This window comes from Peromyscus californicus, unplaced genomic scaffold (assembly GCF_007827085.1).
Source record: "Peromyscus californicus insignis strain IS unplaced genomic scaffold, ASM782708v3 Scaffold_6__1_contigs__length_162567912, whole genome shotgun sequence".
Taxonomy (NCBI): Eukaryota; Metazoa; Chordata; class Mammalia; order Rodentia; family Cricetidae; genus Peromyscus; species Peromyscus californicus.
In genome coordinates, this window is record NW_026294584.1 from 31,660,875 (window position 1) to 31,678,870 (window position 17,996).

General features: G+C 42.2%; 1 protein-coding gene across 4 annotated transcripts in view; it reads left to right on the forward strand.

The window, feature by feature from the left end:
* Positions 1–2,261, forward strand: part of St7 (suppression of tumorigenicity 7) — a 246,569-nt gene extending 244,308 nt beyond the window's left edge. For all 4 annotated transcript variants that reach the window (XM_052720457.1, XM_052720456.1, XM_052720458.1 and 1 more), the window contains one exon: positions 1,901–2,261. In XM_052720457.1, the coding sequence (XP_052576417.1) occupies positions 1,901–1,996 (96 nt within the window). In that variant the 3' untranslated portion in view covers positions 1,997–2,261. The remainder of the gene's footprint in view (positions 1–1,900) is intronic.
* Positions 2,262–17,996: the final 15,735 nt, after the last annotated feature.

Genomic DNA, 17,996 nt, shown 5'->3' on the forward strand with positions numbered 1-17,996 from the left:
GCAATCCATCCTGTAGGGAAACTCTCCTAAATATTTTGGCACAAAATACTCACAAAAGGATACTTTCAGGTTATGAGAAACTACTGAGAATCTAACACCCACTGGTTAGGGAATTACCACACCTGATGCTGCCTGTTTCTCAACTGCATATTTAGCCTGCCACTCAAGGCTGCCAGCCAGCCTGAGCTCTGCCTGTATTCCAGTGAAAGTGAACTCTTCACCATCTGATGGTTTATTTGTCCATGTTCTGACTATTAGTTAGGTCTGGAATGCCCGTTTTGCTCCTAACTCCATCCTTAGTGTTGATACCACACCTTTTGATATTTCTTCCATCATTGGAGTCTACTTAAATTGCCTTACTTTGTAGAATTTTTCTTGATCTTTTCAACACTTCTCCCCTCTGGTCTAGCCTAGCTTCTCTTCCTTTCTGAACGCCCTATCTAACATGACTTCTGTCATGGCCTATGTGTATTACTTTGCTCTGTCCACATCTTAATGTCCTTGCTCCCTCTACTCCTCAGCTTTGAGCCTTCAAGAGGGGAAGTTTTCTCCTGGGGTCCTTTTATCTCATGTAGCACATAATTGCCTTACCAAGCAAGTGTATCTAATTGATTTAAAAAGCAGAATAGAGAAATTTTCCCACTTCTTTTTGATGATGCAATTACAAAGTGTTATTGGCCTCCTTAGTATGCTCCATACTCTTTAAACATACAGACACATGTACACATGCACATACATACACCTGTGCACACCCATATACACCTGTGTACACACACACATACACACACACACACACACACACACACACATCCCATTCCATGTGACCAATAAGGATAATGCTTTAAGTTTACTGTCTGAAATACCCACTAAATTCGTTGGCCCTCAGAACTGTGTTCCCACTCCCATATTTATATTCACTCCCTGAACTAAACTTATATGCAAAATCTTTGTTAGTATTGTCAGTATTGTGCCATGGATAGGGATGAGGGCAAAAGACTCCACAATAAAGAACCAGGTGTTGAACCTTGGCAAGTCAAGGAAGGCCTTGGTTCTCAGCAGACAAAAGGCAAAAGGTCCTTTTCAGTACCAATCTCCTCCCTGGATAGACATCTCTTCTACCAGCTTCCACCACAGTGCCAGCTTGTAACCTGAAATCAGTTGTTCCTAAGAACATCATCAGAATAGATCTGAAATTGATTAGTACCTGATAAAACAAATTGTATTTCTTAACAGACATATTTTTATTGCTATCTGTGTGTGAAAAGCAGAGAAGTATTTAGTAATCAAGTAAGAAACTTCCCAGAGGTCCATTCAACAGCCCTTCCTGGAGGACAAGGCTTCCCAGTGTACCAGCCTGCTTCCCACCCTCAGCTCCCTGACGCATGACACAAAACATGCTGTTTAGAAATGAGCCTAGGCTGTGCACGTACTTGGGAGACACCAGGAAACCAGAGCAATCTGGCATTATAGACTTGACTCTGTATATTGCCTTTTCCATTTAAAGGAAGCTGAACGGCCAGTTAGACAAGCAAGTAGCCTAAGTTGTCACCATTGTCTAGCTCCTATTCCCACTTGCTGCCTACCCATCATCCTCTTGGATGATACTCATCTTCATAGACAGGAGGTAAACTCTGAAGACTGCTGGGATCCTAGGAACTGTGGCAGATGTCAGAGGGCTGCGGGAGGCAGTCAGCAGACACTTCCTTCTTATCTGTCAGGCTGGGGGTGGGGCTGGAATGTATCTTCCACTTTCTCCCGACATTTCCTGTAAACATGAAGAGGGTTGTAGCCTTGGGAGGCTTTCAGATGAGCTGTCATAAGATGCCGGCATGTGCCGGAGACGCTGCCCTTCGTCCTGCTAGGGTTTCTCCTGACTGCTGGTTTTCTGGTTTCCTCACAGTTCCTCAGCACTTTGTTTGCCCCCTTGAACTTTATCATGGAGAAAGTGGAGAGCATCCTCCCGTCCAGTTTGTGGCATCAGCTGACCCGGATCTGAGGGGAGCCGCCCATCCTTCACTCTCCTCAACGTCCGCCATCTCTTCTGTGCCAACTTCTCATGGACCGCAAGGAAGCATGTCTTTGAAAAAGGGAAACCATTCTGAGATCTTCAATTGTTCATGGACTATCAGTTCCATATTAAAGGCTGGTTTTGTTGTACAAAATTTATTGATGTTCAGTTCTATTTTATTTTGCCTCCAAAACTGAAGAAAAAGTAAAAAAATAATAATAATAATAATAATAAACTTTTGTGTATTGCAGCATCCTGGTGTCTTCTGTCTTCCTTCCAACCCTAGACTTGCCAGTATTCCCAACAAACTGGTGGGTTTAGGCAGTTCTCTGAGGGTGTGGGGTCTGCTAAATCCACACTATGATTTTCTTCGCTGACAGAACTTGTCTCTGCAGAGTTCACAACCCATGAGTTGGTGGCTTGAAAAATGGAATGTCAAAGCTGAGGCTGTGGTTCAGTGGTAGAGCACTTGCTTTGCATAGGGCCCGGTTTCTGTGTGCCCAACAACACTTAAACAAATGAATAAGCAAGAGAAGAAAGGAGGAAAACAGACACAAAAACGCTGTGCCCAAACCAAGTGTCCTCACATGCCAAATGGACACGCAGAAGTCAGATTTCCAGGGGGAATGTCAGCTTCAGGGAAACAAACGTATGTGCTCAGTAGGTTGATCCGGCCTCATGGTCTCTAATGAAGTTCCGGAGTCACTGATGAGAAGTCACAGGTCAACAGTCCGTCATAGAACTTGGCCATCGCACCCTTATTACCATTTGAAATGTCTCTCCAAGTGTACCTTTTCATTTTTGTCGTGCTTGCATTCCTGACACTTTAATCTGAGCATTCTTTGAGTATGTTAGCGATCTGAACCAAAATGATCATTTGTCCTCACCACCTTTCAAAGCTTTGTGCCGGATTCAAACCTAGCAGAGCATCTGGCTTTAGTTAGGCAAAAGAAGAAAAATAAACAAACACGAATCCTCTATCTGAAGTGAAAAGGACTTCTATTTCACATCTCGGTCCAGTGTGTCTTTTGCATACTTTGCCCTTTGATTTCGAATCCTAGCTCTTCCGCAGGCACATCAAGGCGGTAGCGTTCTGGGAAGCACCACCAGTCTCTTTGGGAGCTGGAGCTCCTGATCTCCACCTAAGGGCAGTCAGGTGGGTGGGTAATTTGCTGGGCACCAGGTCTGCTCTTCCAGTTGGCTAACTTCTCTTTGTATCTACTTTGTGCAGAGCCATGATGAGAATATACAGCTGGCTTCTGCTCTTACAGAACTTATCTAGTGAGAGGTTGACCCCATACACATACCGGTAGTGTTGCTCTTGGGAGTAGGGGCTGTGCCTGCCTTGTTGACAACTCTTGACACAGAGTGGATGCTCAAGTGATTGGGTGAGTTGGGTGGGGCGGGGAGGGCAGTACATGACAGGCACAAATAAACTTTGATCTGTTAGAGGAGAGTGGTCTCAGATGAGAAGGACCAGGGAAGGCTTCAGAGTATAATTTCTGAGCTGAACAAACAAATTATCTAATACAATTCTTTAACCTAATGGATGAGGAAATCAGAGACTTGGGTCTGCTGGGGGCTGGGACTCTGGATTGTGCTAAGTCCTGAAGGAGAGGCTTCAGAGCACTAAGCAGTGGGAAGTGGAGATGGCTCAGAGCCAGATGTGGCTAGAAACCCTGAGTTGTGGGAAATGAAGCCAAGGAATGCAAGATAAAGATGTGCATGTGTGTGTGTGTGTGTGTGTGTGTGTGTGTGTGTGTGTGTGTGTGTGTGTTTGACGCAAAGTCTCTACATAGCCCAGACTGACCTTTAACTTTCAATCCTCCTGCCTGTCCCCCGGGGTGCTGAGGTGACAGTTGTGTGTCACCATGCTCAGCTAAACAAGGATTTAAATATGCTTAGCAAATTTTAGAATTCGGATTTTAGATCAGGTTCATGGGGAGGTAGGCGGAACTTAGACTTGAATGGGTAGAAAAAAAATGAATGGAAGAGACCAAGTAGAGGAATAATGGTGACAAATGAACAGGGGATATTGGAAGAAATGAGTCCCAGGACTAAAGGGCTATTCATGCAAGGAAGAAGGTACTAGCAAATTATGGGTACTTGCTTAAGGGTATCAAATTATGGGAACTTACTAGACCCTCACCGTAGTCACTCTTCTGGCAGAGGCCGTGATCCTCTGTCTTCCTGCCTTTGATTTACTCACAGCTCCTCCAGCCTCCTCTCAAGTGTGCCCAAGGCTTACTCCCGCAGTACTGGCCTCCAAGCCTCCATTGTTTTGCAGTTCCAAAGGACCAGCACCCATTTTTATCTTAAGGGTTAATGCAAACCTGTGGAGAGGCAGAGCCAGGACAGCCAAAATAACCAAAGTTCTTCAGTTGATCGTGTTTGCACAACGTCCCCCACCTAAGGTTGAGGGGTCCTGGCTTCTCACTGAGATGGCGAACTCATGTTGCATTTTTGCCTTTTGCCTTTTATTTCTTCATGGGGCTGCATGAAAGCTCATTCTAATGAGCTTTTGTCTATAAAGACTCTCCTGTCCCAACAGTGTCCGGTATTCTCATCTATTATGTGTTTGTTGGAATACAAATGCAGTCATTCTAAATTTAATACCAATAGGCCAAATCTAGCAATGTTTAGCAATAGACAAGGAATAATAATAATAATACATGACAATATAAAATGATCTACAGGCTTGCTTTCAAATTCTTTTGTCAGCACTTGGTAATGTCTAAGTCATTCCAGCTTTATAAAGGCATTTGAGGAGGCTTTCACACACTTTAATACAACCTTGAATAATTAAACACTAAATTTATCAGTTTTTTGGGGACTGGACAAATTCAAACCAGACACATCTGATTTTAGTGCTTGGTTATTGGTAGTGGTTTTTTTTTTTTAATTATTCTTTTAACTACCTGCTGTGGAATCAGTCTTTGCAAAATTTCATCTTCAACTGGTAGAATATTTTTCTAGGAAATTATCATTTTCTCTACATATCCAAAGGTGTTGCTGCAGAGGACCATGGTTATGTGATTTGTATATTTCATCCTTCTATGTTTGCTAAGGTTATTTCTCTCTTTTTTCTAATCCTAGCTGTGCGGAGTTTTCTTTTCTTTGTGTGTGGGAGTGTCACTGTGTGGGGGTGTGGGGATGCAAGTGTGTAGACGCTAATTCTGATGTCCAGATGGAACAGTATCTCTGCAGAAGGAACCATGGTGCCATCTACATCTTATCTCAGAAGACGACCTGGGACAAGGTTTGGCTGTCACTTCTTTGCTGACATCAATGCCTCATCACTAGGCATCTGGCCAGATCTGTTGTGAAGTTGACGATTTCTGGGTGTGCGGTCTTTGGTGGTAATGGGTACCACGTCGACCTCTACTCTTTCTTCGGACACCTTGTATTATAGTTGCCTTCCACGGCTGTACATAGCACAGATTCTCCTCTACATTATGTGGACTTTTCTACCATGTAATGACAAGGTAAATACTGGCTCTGAAGTTGTGCACATGCACAGCACCATGTCTTGTAAGCATCCCCGAGAGGTCTTGCCTGATTTCTACTTCTGTGGAGATCCAGAAGAGACTGACAATGAAGGGCAGGCTACTATGGAAAAGGCTGTGACCTAGGATCAACTTCAGGATGAATGGAAGGGGTCTCTAAGTTCATTGCTGTTCATTCCAAGGCAGCAAATTTGTCTACGGGTTTGCATGTCCTCGTTTTACCTGTCTGTTAGATCCCTACTGAAGACTGGGGTAACCAGCTAGCCACAGAGTACCAGTTAATATGAAGGTCTCATTGTTTCAACCTCTGAATGGCACAAACCACAACTAAGTGCGCTTAAGTTGTTCGCTGGCGATACTTAAGCAAGGTGTAAAGAAGGTGAGTGGAAAATAAATACTAGTTTCAAGAAGAACAGAGATGTCCAGCTGGCCATGATGGCACATGCCTATAATCCTGGCACTCCAGATGCTGAGACAGGAGGATCATGAATTGAAGGCCAGCCTTGGCTACATAGCAAGACCCTATTACTGAAAAAAACAAAAACAAAAACAAAAGAAAAAAATATATAGAAAGCTAGAGATTTTTTTCTGGAGTGTAGTTTCCTTGTTCCACTTTGCTATGAATATGTCTCCTTTTCATTTTATAGAGGTTTGAAAGTTTCTGATTCAGGTTTTCCTTAGGAGTGAGCACTTGGGAGAATTTCTTAATAATTGTTTCTCCATTACTTCCTTCAAGGAATTAATTTTAATGCTATTCTACCATATCTAATAAAACATCAAAGATATTTAACTGCTCCCCTAAGTGCAGTAGACCATAATACCCCCTAATACTTCCTCATTTTTGATCCCTTTTCCTATAATTAAAAAATGTCACATTGTAATTTCAAAACATGTAAAATTATTTTATTTCTTCCATGTGAGACTTCTGGGGCAATATTTACATAATTAAGGTGTATTGGTGTTCCTTCCATTAGCCCGCTTTGTCTGTGACCGTGCACTTCACTCAGCTTCAACAAATCAGGCAGCGGCAGGTGATTGTTGCTCTCCAGGAGAGAACAAAAGGAGAGACACAAGATCCTCTATGACATTCGTTCCTGTGACGGCTTCTGCACTACAGCAGTGACAGCTCTGGCTGGGCTAGGAACTGAAACGTGCCGATGTTGGGAGATCTAGACTGGCCTTGAAGAAATCAGTCTTGTGGTTGTGGCTTTTGGGAACCAGGATGGCTGAGACCTACTTGGCAGGAGCCAGATTCTTAGCTTCCTACCAGGATGCACATGTCCAGATGATCTCCAAGCCCAGACCCAGGTTCTGAAGGTGTATTAGCTTGTTGTTGTTGTTGTTGTTGTTGCAATGATAAAGCAATGAATAAAATCAACATGAAACAGGGAAGAGTTTATTTGACTTACATGTTACAGTCCATAATTGAGGAAAGCCAAGGCAGGAACTCAAGATAGAAACTTGGAGAAGAAACCCTGGGGGGATGTTGCTTCCTGGCCTGATTCCCCAGGCTTTCTCAGCTACCTCTCTTGTCAGCCCAGGCCCACCTGCCCAGGAATGACAGCACCCACACTGGGTTGGGCCCTCCTGCATTAATCAATTAAGAAAGTGTTCCCTACACATGCTCAAAAGCCGATCTGATGGAGGCCATCCCTTCATTAAGATTTCCTCTGCCCAGATATGTCTAAGACTGTATCAAGTTGACAAAGAGCTAAGTATAACAGATGGGGGCTTATTTCCAAAAAAGTCATTTCTGGAATATGGACAAATGTACAGATATGTGACTAGATGATACACCCAGTGAGGCCAGTCTACTTGGGCAGGCTTCCTTCCTTTCAGGTGTAGGTGAACCCTGTTCTCACATGAGAGACTTGTGATCTTCCATTATACAGGTGGGTGAAAGAATTTCCTAATGGCCACCTTCCAAAGAGACAACAGGAAGGAGTTGAAATGTGTATCTAGACACTGGGACCCGTCTTACAGAAAAGAAATTCAAGTCTCTGTGATCTCCCTTAGGAAAAGAATGAAGTGGGTGAAATAAGATTAGGGGAAGGTAGAGAAACTTTGCTCTCCTAGGCCTGCTCTGTCCTGACTTATTCTCTTTCACCTCTTTCCCTCTGAAGCTATTCTAAAGTTCCTTCAGAACAAGTACTAAAGGCTAGATCCTAGAATAAATTACACTACTAGTATAGCAATGAGGGCTAGAGCCAGCAGCTATGGAAGAAACCCAAAACACACACACACACACACACACACACACACACACACACACACACACATCACACACACATCACACACACACACATCACACACACATCACACACACACACATGTTTAGATATGTTATATATTTTAATATATTTTATATAATATATATTATGCTTATTTAATATATATTAAAGGCTCTGTATTTGTGACTGCTTATGTAGGCTACAGTTTGAACGTGTACTGTCCCACAGAAACTCATGTGCCTAAGGTTTGATTCCTAGTACAGACTGTTGGGATATGATGGAGACTTTAAGATAATGGTCTAGTGGGAGGTCTTCTTGTAACTGGGTGCATGCCCTTGAAGGGGACTATAGAGCCCTAACCTCTCCTCCTGTCATTCATGCAGGTCATGGTGATTGGATGCATATCCTCGTGGGGGACTGTAGAGCCCTAACCTCTCCTCCTGTCATTGATGCAGGTCATGGTGATTGATTGGATGCACACCCTCGTGCGGGACTGTAGAGCCCTAACCTCTCCTCCTGTCATTGATGCAGGTCATGGTGATTGGATGCACACCCTTGTGTGGGACTGTAGAGCCCTTTCTCCTCCTGTTGCTCATGCCAGGCCATGAGGTGAAGGCTCTGCTCTCACACATGCTCCCACTATAATGTGCTGCCACACAGCCTACCTTCCTGAAAAATGGGGACAATGAATGATGAATTGAAATCTCCAAAATAAGCTGTTTTCTGTAGATGTATCCAACCTTCTTATTAAATAAGAAACACAGAACCAATGCAAAGAAGAAAGCCAAGAGGTCAGAGCTAAGAGCTAAAACCTTACCCTTCCTCCTGCGGTGGTCCTACCTCTCCGAACCAGAGCTACCCCTGTGTTAAAGTCTTTATATAGAGTTCCTGTCCTGCCTTCTCATTGGTTGTAAACCCAACCACATGACCGCCTCCTCACGGCCTGTCTGTATAGGCCTCCAGGTTTTTCATGATTGGTATTAAGATTAAAGGCATGTGTATCCAATAATGGCTGTATCCTTGAACACACAGAGACTTACCCAGCTCTGCCTACCAAGTGCTGGAATTACAAGCGTACGCTACCACTGCCCTGCTTTCCTATGGCTTGCTAATAGCTCTGACCCCCGGACAACTTTATTTATTAACATACAAATAACATTTTAATACAAATAAAATATCACCAGTTTTCCTTATAAATTATCTCAACTGTTTGTCACAGTAATGGAAAGTTAACTAACATTTTATGAATAAATGGATGGATAGATAGACAGATGGAAGAATATTACAGGCATTTATTTTTATACCATTATAAATTAAAACTAGAAACTCTACATTCTTGTCCCCAGATTTTTAAACTGGGTCACAACCCTACATAGGGATTCATAATAGTGTGGGTGGGATTATGGAAGAAAATGGCAATAGTACACGTTTTCTGAAAATACAATGACCAAAATTAATTCAAACTCGTATGTGCAGTGAATCTCATATGTGCACTGAGTGTGAGAAGTATCTGGTAGTGCCTCTGTTGTGTCACGTGACTGCACTGCAACCTTGTTTCTGAACACAGCATGTGCACTTTGCTCTGCTTGTACTGACATGCTAAGGAATACCAACAAACACTACCTGAAAAGCTTTGGTTCATATTCAAGATTACTTACTGTATGTTAGGAATTTTGATGTTTTTCCTATACATACAATTTTCTGTTCTTATAGACGCATAATAGTTTAATTATGCAGAATGACTTAATGTTTGCCTGCCATCATCCCTCAGCTTGCATCAAGTTAGTGTATCTCTTGATGATGTTATATTAGAATGTTTGGGGGGGGTTGTTTCTCTGTTTTTTAAACTGGCATATGAGGGACTGATGAGATGGTCCCATGATCACAGTGTCTGCTGTGCACACATGATAACTTGAGTTATCCTTGTACAAAGCTCTGTGTACAAAGCATCCTTGTACAAAGCTCTGTGTGGTAGCACATTCCTGTCATCTTAGCACCAGGAAGCAGAGACAGGAGGATGACAGGAGCTCCCTGGTCAGCCAGTCTAACTAATCAGTGTGCTCCAGGTTTAGTGAGAGACCCTGTCTCAAAAAACAATAGGGTGGAAAATGACGGAAGAAGCTGCCCGATACTGATACCGCTGGTCACCACACACAAGAGCAGGCCTGTGTACTGCCTCATATGTGCATCTCTCTCTCTCTCTCTCTCTCTCTCTCTCTCTCTGTGTGTGTGTGTGTGTGTGTGTGTGTGTGTGTGTGTGTGTGTCACACACACACACACACACACACACACACTCTTTGGTGTATGAGTTTGTCTTAGTCACTGTTCTATGGCTATGAAGAGACATCATGACCAAGGCAACTCTTACAAAAGAAAGCATTTAATTGGGCGCTTGTTTACAGAGATTTAGTCCATGATCATGATGATTGGGAGCATGGTGGCACACATGGTCTCTGGAGTAGTAGCTGAGAGCTACACGCTGATCCACAAGTAGAGAGATAGAGCCATCGGGCCTGGCTTAGGTTTTTGAAACCTCAAAGGCTATCCCCAGTGACACACTTCCTCCAACAAGGCCACACTTCTTAGTAGTTCTTCTAAAATCCTTTCAAATAGTGCCACTCCCTGGTAACCAAGCATTCAAATATATGAGCCTATGGGAGCCATTCTGATTCAAACCACCACAGAGTTGCTGACTTGATTTTCATGGAAAAAATATATTAATAAGTAAAATTTGGCTTGTGACTAGGGTAGAATTTCCAACAACTTCTGAAATGGCCCTAAACATACTTCTATCATTTTGTACTATGTATGTATACTGACAATTACAACATCAAAATATTGACCAACCCTGGAAATAGTTGAAGGTGCTCTATGTTCCGCAGTACCAAATAATCAGGCAAGGTCTAATTCTGAATGTGAAAATGAATGAGCACACCGATCTCATTGCTGTGTGATTTGCCTTCACCATTAGTAACTAGTAATTTTAAAAGTATAGTAAAGAATTGTTAAAAATAAATCTTATGATATATTCCTAGCAAATATTTGTTTGTTTACTTATTTTGCAAATATACTCTCAGCACCACATAAAACAATCTCAGGTCAAGAGGGATTAGGAGTGAAAAAAAAATCAAGACATTCTACTCTAGACTTTACACATCAGTAAGCATTGGCAGAAAGGTAGAAAAGACCAGAAACTAAGGGTAAGAAAGATGATGCCACTCAGTCAGAAGGGAACATTGTTCCATCAGAGTCCAAGGAAATTTATTAAAATTATGTAAAAAATGTTTTATTCTTGAAAAAGCAACTCAACAAGGAAGGATGTTTTTTCTCTATTTTCTTTCTCTCCCTTTCTCCCTCTCTCTCTTTCTTTCCTTCCTTCTTTCTTTTTCTTTCTTTCTTTCTTTCTTTCTTTCCTTTCTTCCTTCTTTCTTTCTTTCTCTTTCTTTCAGGAGAAGAGAGAGTCACTGTGTAACCCTGGCTGGCCTAGAATTTGCTGTGTAGACCAGGTTAGTCTTGAACTTACAGAAACCCTACTGCATGGGATTAAAGGCATGTGCCACCACACCCAGCGCTAAAAAGACTTTATCTGAGAGGTAATGTTTCTTCTTATTCCACATTCTCCAAATGATGACTGTTAATGTTTGTTGTGACCAGATACTATGCAAGATACTCCATGGGCAGTATTGGTGAGAGGGCTTAAGAGAAGCAGAGGTCATAGGATTTGCACATGGACATGCACACACGCACTATCTGAAAACTGTGTCTGGTTCATGAGTGATGGCTCTGGATCCTTCAAGACTGTTTTGAGCCTTTTACCTGCTCATAGACACAAGTTTGAACAAAGTGGATAAATTCAGGATCAGGGCAACTGCCACAACTCAAGTGTTCTTTGCTCTCCTAAGAAATCCTGACGACTTCTGGGAGAGCCTGTAAAAATCTAGCCTTGTGGCTATGGTCAACTATAGTAACTATCGCTGCCCCTGGGAACAAACCAAATGCAACTCTACCATGTTGGGTTTTCAGGAGCTATCCCACTAACCCCGAAGCCTTTGGGTCATATATCTAACAAATTATATCTTACATTTTTAAAAGCAGGTTACTGACAAATAGGATGATCCCTCTGCAATTAAAATCTGATGTCAGAGTGTGAAAATCCCCTGCTAACAGGGAACTCCCACGTCACTCATTCTATATTAATGTATTTATTCTCCTTTGTTGTTCCCATTTTTAAAAATGGCTCCCTTGGTTGCAATGTTATGTTAAGCATATTACATGTTACTCCGAAGCCAGCTCATATATTATGTCCCATTACACTCCAGGGTATACATTTCTGAATAGCTCACACTCCACAGTTACAGTTCCACATTAAATATGGGCTGCCACAAGTGGAGCCCATGAGAGTTGTCTGTTCCATTCCTGGCTTCTTGTTTTCCCTGGAAGCGTTCCTCCTTCCATTGTGCACTCCTCAGGGAAGGCATGCCTTCAGTCAGAAAAGTCTACCTGGGGAAGGTGAAAAGTATTTCTCTCTTGAGTTTTCTGGAAGGGAGAGTAGAAATGGCATCTGGTTGACTGAGTGCCTGTCACCTTCTGGGGGGGCCAGTGATGATTTGCACCTGCATGGCTATGCTGATGGGACACAAAGGAGGTGGGGTGCCAGAAAGCATCATGGCCACTGACAGAAAGCTGTAGTGTCCTTCCTTCGGCAACATTGGCACCAGCAGGAGTTTCTGTCCTCGACAGACATGGAGGTTTCATTTCAGATGGCCAGAGTGCACTTAAGCATCTGAGTTGGAGCACCATTTGGAGATGGTTTGGGGGATTTTCACAGGATGTAATCTGTCTAGTCTCTTCAGTAAAGCCCACCATGACAACACAGTGTTATTTGCATTTACCACAGGATCGAAACTAGTAAGCCACCACCTGCTTTCTTTGCTTCCCGCACCCGGCAGATATTATGCACTGGGTTCCCTGCAGCTCTGGGAGTATCACAGCAAACAAAAAAGCCAAACTGCATGAGCTCATCAGGTGAGGCCAATGCTCCTTGGGAACAAGTTGTCAAGTACTGGGATGCCGGTCTTGTGGCTGATACCTTCCCTTCTGGTGTGGTTCTTCAGTGTGGTAAACAGGCAAAATCAGAGAACCTGCATCGTACCTGAAGGGCCTTGTGTTATACTTCTCAGTGGGCTCCAAACACCTTCCAAAAGTGAGTAAGTCAAGAGCCTCTTTTCTCTTGGGAAACTTTGCCAATTCTGATCTCCCTTATATGCGTTCTTTCACATTATCTGAGCCATTCTCCAACACAGTGACGAGCTGCAGGCACTTCTCTCTTTCAAGATAAGGGGGACTCTTCAGAGAAGTGCTCATGATGGGACCAGGGCACAAGAGTCCCTGGAGCCCACAGCAGTTTCCCTTGACTACAGAGCTGAAGGCTAAGACCCTTGACAAATGAGAATCAGATTGCATCCAAAATACATCACAGACTCTTGGTGCTTTCTGTAGCCATATAAGGAGCTGGTCAAGAGCTATTTATCAGAGAGGTTCTTGAGGGCAAAGAGATTCAGCAGGGCATTTCAATTAGCTGAGCAGTCCCAAGCTTTCACGTGCCTACAGCTGTCACCAGGAGGGAGTATCAGCCATTCAAATGGCTATTATTGCCATTTCATATGCAAGAGCTGCAAAGGGCCCATCTTTTTTAGTCTTCAGCTCCTTTGAGTATCTTTGCCAATAATGTCTTGAACTTTCAAAACTATTAGAGTCTAGAAATAGCCAAGCTATTAGCAAACAGGTATCTTCACAAAAATGTCAATCAAGACTGTTTAGTGATCACAGGCCACCTCAGCCGAAGACAAGTCAAAAGGTCATTGGGAAATCTGCCTGCCTTCTCCAATGATGCAGAACAGCAAATCTGAGCCACAACAGCTATCCCGGGTTTTAATTTCAGTACCACATTCAACAGTGCTTATATCCACAGACAACTCAAATCAAGATTTATAGCTTCAGAATGAGGCCAACATATTCCTATTGTGTCATACATGTACATTCTGAATACATTAATATTTGCCTTCATAATTCTCTCTAGATGTCTTTTGGTTCAAAAAGGTTTAACCAGGCATTTAAGAAATATATCTGAGTTTTTAAAAGTCAGCAGCTTCACTTACCCTGTAAACAGGTAAATAAAACATGAAACTATAAACCTAGCTAACAATTGGTAGTTGGAAAGGTCATAGCCCTAGAGAAGGACCTACTACTGCCTAAACAAATATAACTCATAACTGCATCTGAAATATTTATCCTTATGCCCACAGAAAAATGTAGTCTTCACCCTTCATCAAAGAAAAAATAAAACTTGCAGTGAATAGAGACCATTACTGAGAACCACAACTGTTCAAAATGAAGAGAATAACTGACCATGGGGTTCCCACCCCAATGAATCCTACATGATACATCTATAACTCCTGCACTTAAGACTCAGGGAACATCAGGGTAGAAGGGGCAGAAATACTGTAAAAGCCGGAAGACCAGGACCCCTGCTGTTAGACAGTGTCTTCTAGACATGACAGGGAAGCCGCACTCATAAAATCTCAACAATATGACTACCTGAACAAGACCTAAACAATAACAATACCAGTGGACATGCAGGTTTGGATAGGGAACTATCACAAGTCCTCACTCCTAGCTAAAGAGCTATAGGCAATCAATGGCTGCTAAGAGAGGAAGATCCGTTTTCTCCAGGACTAAGATCTCTGAGAGGTTTTCCAATTCCAAATGGTCACAAGAGTAATACTAAACAGACTCAGTAGGACACACATACACACACACACAAACACACTATTCTCTCTAGTTGTAATTTTGTCATGGTGTTTTTTGGTTTTGGTAGAGGATAAAAGTGCATAAAATATACTCAATACTGACAGTGCAAAATTTATTGTGAAGCTCCACAGCTTCCTTTCCTGGTGCCTATTCTAACTGTATAAAAGTTCATTGAGTTATAGAGACTTTGGTTCTAGTTAATTTTGGCGTGTGACAGAGAAGTTGGAGCAGTGAGAACCTGGAAATTATGTAATTATAGTACTTGAGTATGAAATTCTCAAAGTGAAATCCATACTTGACACTATTGAAAAGGCCAAGAACCTGAGACTACACAGGTCAAGGCACTAGGGGGAAAACCTTTTACTATTATTCTCCTAAAGAAATACAGCAATAAAATGACCCCTAGTGACATATTGCTATACCCATAGATCAGTCCATCATCCAACCATCATTGGAGAGCTTCTTCTTGCACTAGATGGCAATTAACAAGATCTACAGTTGGACAATGTGCAGACAGTGAAAGACTTGGAAGCACTCAGCCATAAATGGGATGCCTTCATCATACCTTTACTCAAGATTCAGGGATTTAACAATTTATAAATGGGACTCACAAAACCAAAAATCTTCTGTATGACAAAGGATGCCATCATTAGGACAAAGCAACATCCTACAAAATGGGAAAAGATTTTTATTAACTACACATCTGATAAAGAGCAAATATCCAAAATACATAGAGAACCAAAAAAAACTAGACATCAAGAAAAAAAAACAATTTAAAAAAATGGGGCACAGATGTAAACAGAGAATTCTCAAATGAGGAAACTCAAATGGCTGAGAAATACTTAAAGAAATGTTCAACATCCTTAGCCACCAGGGAAATGCAAATCGAAACTACTTTGAAATTTTGTCTTACACCTGTCAAAATGGCTAAGATCAATAAAACAAATGATAGCTCATGCTGGCAAGGATGTGGAGTAAGGATGTGAGGAACACTCATCCATTGCTGGTAGGAGTGCAAATTTGTAAGTCACTATAGAAATCAGTGTGGTGATTCCTCAGGAAGATAGGTATTGATCTACCTCAAGAACCAGATACACCACTCTTGGACAGACACCCAAAAGATGCTTCATCCTACCATAGAGACATTTGCTCAACCATATTTATTGCTGCTCTATTCACAATAGCCAGAAATTGGAAACAACCTAGATATCCCTCAACAGATGAATGGATAAAAAAATGTGGTAAATTTATGCAACATGAATTGCTAAACAGTCTTATTAATAGAAAACCTGGAGCCAGATATTGGGGTAAAAGCTGAAAGATCAGAGAAACAGAACAAGCCAGCCACGTTCTTACCTCTACGAAATCCTCAGCCTCAAGAAAGAGACTTCCTGTTTTACGCATGCCTTATATACCTTTCTGTGCCTTGTTGTCTTTCTTCCTTCCTAGTACTGGGATTAAAGGTGTGTGCTACCATGCCTGGCTCTGTTCCCAGTGTGGCCTTGAACTCACAGAAATCTGGATGGATCTCTGCCTCCCACATGCTAGGATTAAAGGCGTGTGCTGCCACTGCCTGACCTCTATGTTTAATATAGTGGCTTTGTCCTCTAATCCCCAGGAATGCTTTACTAGGGTACACAATATATCACCACACTTTTATACAGTGGAGTATTACTCAGTTGTTAAAAAAATGAAATCATGAAATTTGCATGTATATGGATGGAAGGGGGAAAAAAAATAGTCCAATGTGAGATATCCCAGACTTAGACAAATATGGTATATATTTACTTATATGATGATATTAGCTGTTAAGTCAACAATAACCAAGGTATAATCCATAGAACCACAGAGGTTAGAAATAGAGTGAGAGACTAGGTGGGGCACATGGATCTCCCTAGAAAAGGGAAATAGAACAGATAGTTATGAATGGTTATAGAATGGAGCGGGGAAGACTGGAACAGGAGGATCAAGGGGGTAGAGGGGGTGGATTATGAAGAGACAGCTAAAACTAAGGTCTATTTGAAAGATAGTATGAAAACCTAATACAACAGAAGCTTTGTAAAATCTATACATATTTGAAGGGGTTCTAAATGAAATTACCGAATAACTGGGAGACAGAGCCCCAACTAACCATCTCTTGTCACCAAATGAAGCTTCTAGTACCAGGATTGGGTTATATATAATTGAGTTGTTGGCCAAAAGAATTCTGTGGGAACCCCTAGACAACCCAGTCTGTTGTCAAGACTATATGTTTCTCTCCTTAAACTGATGGCAGGGCCTCATGCTGAAGAAAACACTTAAACAATTGGATATGGATAAGTTGAGCTGGTGCCTACACAGAGCCTTCACACTTACATTCTAGTGTCTTTGGTACTGGAGGTTACTCTGTATGCTACCAAAAGAGACATGTAAACACCAACCCAGCCACAAATTCTTTGATCTACAATGGTGTCCTGCCTGCAAGATATGCTAGTGCAATGATTGCACAAAGTTTGTGGAAGTACACAACCAATATCTGACTCGACTTAAGGCCCGCATCATGAGATGGAATTCATACCCAACACTGCGTGAATGACAAAGAACCAGAGACTAGATAGCTCATGGACCTAGGGTAAAACTAAATACTACTGCTCTAAAAAAAATGCAAACCCCAAAACCCAATTAAATGACTCCTAATGACATTCTGCTATACTCAAAGATCAGTGCCTTGCTCAGAAATCATCAGAGAAACTTCCTCCTGCAGAAGATCGGAACAAATGCAGAAACCCATAGCTATACCTTAGGCAGAGAGTGAGGTACCTTGAAATACTTAGGTCTAAATGGGATATTTCCACCAAATTCCTCTCCTCAGGGAACCCTATGGAAGAGGAGGCAGAAAGAGTGTAAAAGCCAGAGGAGGAGATAGAATAGAGGACACACACACACACACACCCCAAACAAACAAACAAACAAACAAAAAACCCTCAAACCACCTCCAACAAAACCAAGACCCTTTATACCAACAGCATCAACACACATATGAACTCAGAAATAGTGAGGGAGCATGTACAGGGCCTGCATGCGTCAGTACCAGATAGAGTCCTAGAGCTAAAAGGGGAAGTAGACACATGCCCCCATCCCTAACCCAGAAACCATCTCCAATTGATAACCATTTGCAAATGAAAATTGAGTTTCTTCAAGGGTGTCTCACTGGGGGAACAAACTACTTTTAAGGGTAGGTTGCATGCCCAGCTGTGGTGATACATCTGTAATCTAAGAAATAAAGCCTGCCTAAAGATCAGAGGAGAGCCAGCCACAGAGTTAGCCACAGAGGTCAGGCAGTGGTGGCACACACCTTCAATCCTAGCAGAGGCAGGGATCTGTCTGGATTTCTGTGAGTTCAAGGCCACACTGGGCTACATGAGATTAATCCAGTCTAAAAATTCACTTTGGATCACACAC